At 36.4% G+C, this 8,152-nt stretch overlaps 1 protein-coding gene across 2 annotated transcripts; it reads left to right on the top strand.

Moving 5' to 3' along the window:
• The first annotated feature begins 2,693 nt into the window (after window positions 1-2,693).
• On the top strand, window positions 2,694-7,233 carry LOC112173789 (G-type lectin S-receptor-like serine/threonine-protein kinase At1g61500). 2 transcript variants are annotated; one of them, XR_005805970.1, is made up of 8 exons: window positions 2,694-4,345; window positions 4,455-4,562; window positions 4,753-4,949; window positions 5,047-5,257; window positions 5,896-6,133; window positions 6,202-6,352; window positions 6,457-6,867; window positions 7,219-7,233. XR_005805970.1 is itself a non-coding variant. In XM_024311476.2 (7 exons), exons 1-7 carry the CDS (start codon window positions 2,962-2,964, stop codon window positions 6,757-6,759), a joined length of 2,592 nt encoding a protein of 863 aa, XP_024167244.1. In that variant the 5' UTR covers window positions 2,694-2,961; the 3' UTR covers window positions 6,760-6,976. The 2 variants fall into 2 exon arrangements, 1 of the variants encoding a protein (XP_024167244.1); XM_024311476.2 differs by lacking the exon at window positions 7,219-7,233 and having other exon boundaries at window positions 6,457-6,976.
• Window positions 7,234-8,152: the final 919 nt, after the last annotated feature.

Below are 8,152 nucleotides of genomic sequence, written 5' to 3'. Positions count from 1 at the left end.
ATCATTACGTACACTAAATTAAACATCTTTTACACAAAATTTAGGTTAGGGTACACAACCCTAGCCTCCAACAATGAAATTACTCACAATCTATAATTATAGACATCAAAATTACAAAATTTGAAGATAAAAGAGTAGAGAAGTGTAAGAGAAAACAAGAATACTCACAAATAGCTAAAAAGCTAGCATGCCTAGTCTTGAATTACAACTCCTACAATTACTCAAATCTTGAATCTTGTAGATATCAAAGTCTCTTGATGAATTCTTGAAACTTTGTGTGAGTAGTCCGCTAAATATACATAAAAAAAAAAACTAAACAAAATAAGAAAAATAGAAGGAAAGGAGGGAGAGGACAGCAGCTCTCCCCTTTGAGAAAAAAATGGTGGTGGTACATATATTATGTGTCTGAACTCTGAAGGAAGGCTAAAACCCTAAAAGGATTGGCTGCGACGGTACATATATATTCTGGGTACGGTTATGGTTGCAAAGGCAGAAGGATGAGATTATAATTAATTGATGGCTGTGATTTTAAAGGAAAAGATGCTTGGTGAGATCATGGGTGGCTGGGAGAGATATGAGAAAATAAAAGATGAATGGAATATAAGCCAAAACTAGACCAGGGGCCTGCGTGCTTCAATTAACCATTGATTAATTAACCTGCAGTTCCATAATTGCATAATTATAATTTTTTTTTTCTCTAGCTTTTCACACAACGTCAAAGATAATTGATTTCTCTTACTTGATGATGACATTGATTGTGGTTGACTCACGTCGACTACTTTGTCTTTTTGTTGATAATTCTATTTTCCCGTTAATTTGTCTCATTTTTGTAACTCTGCTTATTTTCTATAAAATATATATAAAAATATTAATTACATATTAATTAATTTAAGAATTAACTTATTATAGTGTTTTAGATATAACTACAAGCATATAAATGTGTGTAATCACTTGGCAACAAGTTGGTCTTCTTGCTTTTCTTTGTGATCTTCTTGCCGTAATCATCATCATTCTCGGTAGTTTTGCTGTTCTATGTTATACCATATGACAACTTGTTTAAACTTCTTACATGGCGGCCTCTCTCTTCGGCTTTGGATGGTTAGTAGCACCAACAGGTGCCTCAATGTGTCACATATATGGTCACTGCATTTAGGTTTATTTTATTTTTTATTTTTACCAACGACTAGGCTAAGTCGCAGTTTCTTGGGAGAGATGGTTATCTGACTTATCTCCTCATTTTCTCTAGCTCGTCGAAGCCCAATAATTGGCATGCAACGCATCCTGGCGTGGCTCTTCAAGTTCCCTAATCTGCTCTTGCCTTTGAGCCCGATGCATTGCCACCACAAATTGCGACAGGAAGGTCTCCGGAATGCTACAGGGTATTTGGGCTTGAAAAACAGGTGTTTTCGTTCATTACTTGTGTTTAAGACAGAAATAATGATTCTCAAAACTATTAGTCGCATTTAATTTTGAAAAATGCAAAATCAAGATATCAAATCAAGAAAATATAGAGTAATAGAACCACAAATCAATGATTGATATATCTGCCATATTTTTTATATATCCCCTGATATATCTATTTTGGATGGACCGATCTATCATAGAGGGAAAATATCTAATCCTCCACTATTTTTTGAAATTTATCGAACATCGTCAAATATCCTCGATATGATGATATATAAGATATTTAGGGTATATCCCAATATAATAAAATCCCCTCAAAGAGAATCTGAGTGAGGAGTAGTCTCCTCGAAGGAAATCTAAGTGAGGAGTAATTCTCTCGCATGGAATATGAAGACGAATCTGGGTGAGGAGAAATCAACAATTATAGTATTTTCATATATCAGCGAGCTACTTTTCAACTATCTAGAGTTTTTTTTTTCATGTAGATAAAGTTAAGATTCGTATTTATTGTATATAAATTTAATAAATTCACTCTACTCTATATTTCTTTTTAAAATGTTCCTAATATTTTTGATATATTCTTTTTTGAAAGTTTTGATAGACATGTGAAAGTTGATATATTTTAATCCTTGCCTCGAGTCCACCACCCTATTTAAGATAACCACACCGAGAATTTTTTTTCCTTTTTTTATTTTGTTCTGATTTCCTTATAGGGGTCCCAAGTTTCCATTATTCAATGGGAATAATAACTGGTCCTGGAAACATAAATCTTATTAAATCTAGCACCTGTCCAAAGAATTGCGTTGAAATAACTTAACACTCCCTTGTTTTTAGTCACTATTGCGTTGACGAATTGCTTCAAAATATTCGAGGCTTTTTTTCATGAAGCTATTACCAGATTCGCAAAAGCCTGGGAAGACTTGACTTTGGAGGCCTAGTAGCCCAGTCGAAGTTTCTTGCGCTCACAGACTCACAGTAGACGTAGCAATTAAGTCTCTGTAGATACTCGAAGTGGAAAGACTTGACTTCGTTCAATGCGTTGATTCCACTCTTGGACAGTAAATGCACTTGCTGCTTCAGTGCGCCGTGCACTTTGCCTCACAAGTGGACTGCATTGGAGAAGAATGTGTAAATTTTTGACTACTTGGACTAAAACCAGGCTGTAGTCTAGTCCCACATACGAAATTAATAAGAGAATCGCACGCCCTACTGCCGACGACTTCTAATTTAATTTAACTGCAAGAGGAATGTTGTCACGGAAACCACAAGGTTAGGGGGCAACTTGCTGATTGTTCTTACAATGGTCGATGGGGATGGTGCGGTGTAATTTCTGGACCTGGTGGCTCTTATCCTCCAGAACTCAAGACGTACTGTTCTTTGAGGGATGACTTTGGAAGCATTTGTCACCTTTTGTCCCCAAAGTTAGGCAAGGAAATTCACAAGCTTCAAAATGCGCATCTATTTGATATTGACAGAAGTTTGTAAGCAATTGAACTTGACCACTAGTATATATAAGAGTAGCATTTAATGTCCATTACTGTTTGACAACCTATTGGGATGCCATTAATGGATGCTAGAACCAGAAGCGTCTGTGCTTTAAATGGCTCCATGTTCTTCTTCCTTTTGATTTTCTTATTCAGCTTGCTTCCATCCCATTATCATTGCGCTGACGTTGATGAGATAACTCCTTCGCAACCATTAGCGCAAGGGCAGACTCTAGTTTCCCCTGGCCACATTTTTGAGTTGGGCTTCTTCAGTCCTAATAACTCTGCTAACAAGTATGTGGGGATATGGCACAAGGATATATCTCCGCGAAAAGTTGTATGGGTGGCCAACAGAGAAAATCCTCTCGCAGCTACAGACACCTCGGCGAGCTTGACTGTTAGCAGCAAAGGAAATCTGAAGCTTGTTGATGGGAAACAGAAGTCTATTTGGTCTACCAATGTTACTTTTTTGGTGTCATCATTGGATAATAGTTCAGTTGCTGCAGTTCTTTTAGACAATGGAAACTTAGTTGTCAATGATCATCTGGGAGCTGAGTTATGGCAGAGCTTTGATCATCCTGGTGACACAGTCCTGCCAAACATGGTTTTGCGTTATGATAAGTCTGGAAAGGGGAACTTCTTGAGTTCTTGGAGAGCAGAGAATGATCCATCACCAGGGAGATTCTTGATTGGATTGGCTCCACAGACGCCGTCACAAGTGTTCATTTGGATCAATAATGGATCAAATGATTCACATTCAGTTCCTTACTGGAGAAGTGGACCATGGGATAAGTCAAGCTTCATTGGTGTACCAGAAATGGATCATCGATATATAAATGGATTTAGTGTAGATGATAACTTAAAGCAGGGCACGCAGGATTTTTCTTATAGTTTATATGACAAACCTGTGGCATACATATACATATCTCCAGAAGGAATAGTGAGGCTTACATTTTCCAAGAATGATGGGAAGTGGTATGTTTATTGGCAGACACCTAAGAATGCATGTGACATTTATGGAGCTTGTGGACCTTTTGGAGTTTGCAAAGCTTCTGCATCTCCAATCTGTAAGTGTTTGAAAGGTTTTGTACCGAAGTCAAGCGCGCAATGGAGCAAAGGAAACTGGACAGGAGGGTGTGTGAGGCAGACCAAATTGTTTTGTGAGAGACAAACAAATAAGTCAGTCTCATCAAGCGGAAAACAAGTTGATGATGATGGGTTTTGGAAGATGATGAAGTTGAAAATACCAGATTCTCATGAGTTCCTTACTGCTTTCAATGCCGAAGAAACGTCCAACGACTGCAAATTACGGTGCCTAAACAACTGTTCTTGCCTTGCTTATGCATTTGTTAATAATATAGGGTGTTTGGTGTGGTCCAAAGATCTTATTGATATACAGCAGTTTTCGGCATCTGTCGGAGTAGATCTTTATATTCGCCTAGCACGCTCCGAACTAGGTAACTGATAGTAGTGCTTGCATTACTCTTACGACAATATCATTCTTAATTTTCTGTTTCATGCTTGTGTTTGTATTATAAGTTCATTTTTTCTCTCTTCTTTTTTCAGGTGAAGGAAAGCCAATAAAGTTAATCGCCAGCCTTACAGCTATTGGTTTTGTGAGTATCCTGGTAGCCGTAGTATTCGGATTTTACAGGAGGCAAGCTAACCAGAAGAGTAAGAAATAAACCAATTCATGCATCAGCACATTATCTCTCCGCTCTGTTTTTAAATATAAAATGAAATCAGTGTAACTTTCATTAATAACTTCATAGGAGTATGTTTTTGTTTTGTTTATTAATTGGCATCCGAATGTTGCTTTGTTGTTTTGCTTTAACTCAGTGTTCGATGTTATTTATGCAAACAGGACAGATCAAACAAACAACAGAGAACTTTAAATCGACTGGTATGATTAAGAGTTCAAGAGATGGTCTCCGAGAATATATAGGAAAGCATGATCCCTCAGAGCTAAAGATATATGATTTTGACAGCATACTAATTGCTACAAACAATTTCAGTCTCGCAAACAAACTTGGGCAAGGAGGATTTGGCCCAGTTTATAAGGTACTTTCTTTCTCAAGGATACTATATATCTAATTTCGACAAGTACAAGAAACAAACATGACTTCAGTTAATAAATTGTGGAGCTCGTGATTTATAGGGTATGCTACATGATAGGAAGGAAGTAGCTGTAAAGAGACTATCTAGTAGCTCAGGACAAGGCATTGAAGAGTTCAAGAACGAGATGCTGTTGATCTCCAATCTTCAACATAAAAATCTAGTTAGGATCATGGGTTGCTGCATTAAAGAGGATGAGAAGTTACTGATTTATGAGTTCATGCCGAACAAAAGCTTGGATACTTTTCTATTCGGTTAGTTTCAATAGTGTTTTATGCATGTTCAGCTGCATTGCAAAACTCAAATTCACCTATCTTCTTAATATTTCAATATAATCTTTCATCTCTTAGCTGTTTTTAAATGTCGAACTTGAGGTAACCATGAAAATTTCTTTGAAAAAGTAGGATCTCACCTATCTTTTCTCATCTAAGAAGAAAAAGATTAGGAAGGTCTGAAGAATTGAACCTTAAATCACAAATTCACAACGACATACTACCATAAAGCTATGAATAGAGTCACATGAAACAAATTACCAAGAGACAAAATCCATCAGTCAGTACTTTCTAGATCTAAACTATTAGAAATATATTATATATTGAATGCGGCTGTAAAAAATAATGCAGAGAACTATTAGATACTGAATGCGTACGTCTGTATAATATAATCTCTGCTGTGTGTTCAGTTCAGAAATCTATGATGCATTCACTACTACTTTTCATACAGCTGTGTCTGCATTTCCTAGCAATTACAACAAGGATAGAAATCTGGTGTTAACCAAGTTTTGAAATGGTAGCAGTCTCATGATATTTCATTGAAACATACATGGGAGTCGTGATCTATAAAAAAAACCTTTACTGATTACACTAACTAGGTGCGTTGATTATTTGATCAGATACGAGGAAGAGAGCCGTGCTTGATTGGGTGACACGCTTTAATATTATTCAGGGTATTGCTAGAGGGCTTCTTTATCTTCATCATGATTCGTATGTGAAGGTAATACATAGAGATCTGAAAGTCAGCAACATTCTCTTAGATGAGAAAATGAATCCAAAAATTTCAGATTTTGGATTGGCACGCATAGTTGAAGGAACACAAAATCTAGAAAATACTCAAAAAGTTGTGGGAACACGGTAAGAATCATTTTCTTCCTAATCTCCAATATGTTGAATAGTTACATACTAATTAGTTTGCTATGCAGTGGCTACATGTCTCCAGAGTATGCCATGGGGGGGATGTTTTCTGAAAAATCCGATGTCTACAGCTTCGGGGTTTTGATGTTGGAGATTATTAGCAGCAAGAAGAATACCAGCTTCTCTTTATATGACCAACAGATTGGCTTTCTGGCCTATGTAAGTTCATCCCCTTTACATCTAATGTAAAATGTGAACTCATGAGCATGTAGTGTCTTTCATAGATTCATATAACTTAAACCATATATGTGAACCTTTTTCAGGCATGGAACTTGTGGAATGAAGGCAAGGGGTTGGAGTTGGTAGATGAAATATTGGGCGATTCATATTCCTCATTGGAAGTACTAAAATGCATCCATATCGGGCTTCTGTGTGTACAAGACAATGCTGTGGATAGGCCAACCATGGCAGATATAGCTTTGATGTTAAGTAGTGAGAAAGATGGTCCACAACCTAAACAGCCTGTATTCAGTATCCAAAACTCAGCTCATTATCCTCAACCACACTCTGAGAATACAAATTCCTCCAAAAATGAAGCTAGCATTACAATGATTGAAGGACGATAAGTGATAGCAACTTACACCACAATGCAATGCCTTTTGGTCATTCTCAAGGGTTCTTATACATGTTGAGGGTTTTCTTTTCGATGTAGAAAACAACCTGTTTCTCTTAGAGTAAGTAGCATATGAAGGTATCTTCATAAAGAAAATGCACCTTCATTCATGAGTTTACACTTTGTGTTGACAATTACTTATATAAAAATTAAGTCTCCAACACATGATACCTTTTTGTCAAAGGAATTTCATCATTTGAATTAGTTCCCCTAAATTGTTCACGATAAAACTTGATATATATTGTTGAGTCATTTAGAACGGTTAGGCTTTTGGAGTATCACTACAACACATGCACCACTTGTCCATACCCACAATTATTTGTTTGGTGTTTTTTTACTGCCATATGAGATTAAAACTCAAGTAAATATGAGATGTCAATTGTGGATGCTAATTACCATAGATTAAAAACAGGGTCAATAACCAGTCAATGGTAGCTCTTTGGGTCTCTGGTAGGCGTCGTATACTCCCTAAAAGCATACAACTGGTCAAAAAGCCAAAGCATTTTGCTTTCACTATACTTCCCTTGACTTCTTTCAGGTACTCAATTGTTTTTACTGTAAATTTTAGAATAGTGCATAGTTTCAATCTTTTCCATCAAGTTCTTATTTATTCCAGCTATTTGTCATGATGATGAGATGTGTGTTATGTTTCTTTCATGTAGAGATTGATTGGCTTTAGGTGAGGGGTTGGGGGAGAAAAGTCATGGGTGATATATATTGAGTTTCATTTACTTTTTCTGAATTTCTTGGTGCTGAATTTACTTGTCAGATGATTTCTTTGCATGTAATATGCGTCTCTCTCAAGATGAAAATATTATACACCACTTCGCTTCCTTCACTTAAAGTTTAACTTTTTCTCAATGCTAATTGTGTCCATGGTTGAAACAAGTTGAATGTTACTGAAAGTGACCAGAGAAGATAGTGAGATGTAAACTGTATCAATGCTTATTGCGTCAAAAGTCTTACTTGCCCAACACGTTCCGTGTTTGTTAGTTGGATCTCAATTAGCTAGTATGTTGAATAATTAAAGTGGCCTAGAAGATAGTGGGATGTGAACTGTATCAATATAATGTCATGATTTAATCATATTCAAGTTAACTGATACATGCTTTTTTGGTTGATAATCAGTCAATCACAATTAAAAAATCCAGGTGTGGTTAGATAATATCAAATTTGTCTACCATGACTTTGAAAGCATTGATAGAACTATCATAGAACTTTCTCAATTACCTGGTCTAAGCTAAGTTCTATGTGGCCTAGGTGCTTTAGTGAAAATACTAGGATGAACGTGTTTCTGGGTATCGGGGATTGATAACTATATTGCAATCCCGACTGTACTGATAATT

This window comes from Rosa chinensis, chromosome 1 (assembly GCF_002994745.2).
Source record: "Rosa chinensis cultivar Old Blush chromosome 1, RchiOBHm-V2, whole genome shotgun sequence".
In the NCBI taxonomy this organism is placed as follows: Eukaryota; Viridiplantae; Streptophyta; class Magnoliopsida; order Rosales; family Rosaceae; genus Rosa; species Rosa chinensis.
Note: the sequence above shows the minus strand (reverse complement) of the source record. Positions and strands in the feature narration are given on the sequence as shown.

What these genes read in the sequence shown, in the direction of transcription:
- LOC112173789 (XM_024311476.2), top strand. Translation starts at nt 2,962, where the DNA reads ATGCCATTAATGGATGCTAGAACCAGAAGCGTCTGTGCTTTAAATGGC. An exon ending in CCTAGCACGCTCCGAACTAG is followed by an intron (nt 4,346 to 4,454) that starts GTAACTGATAGT and finishes TTCTTTTTTCAG; the next exon opens with GTGAAGGAAAGCCAATAAAG. An exon ending in CTTGGATACTTTTCTATTCG is followed by an intron (nt 5,258 to 5,895) that starts GTTAGTTTCAAT and finishes TTATTTGATCAG; the next exon opens with ATACGAGGAAGAGAGCCGTG.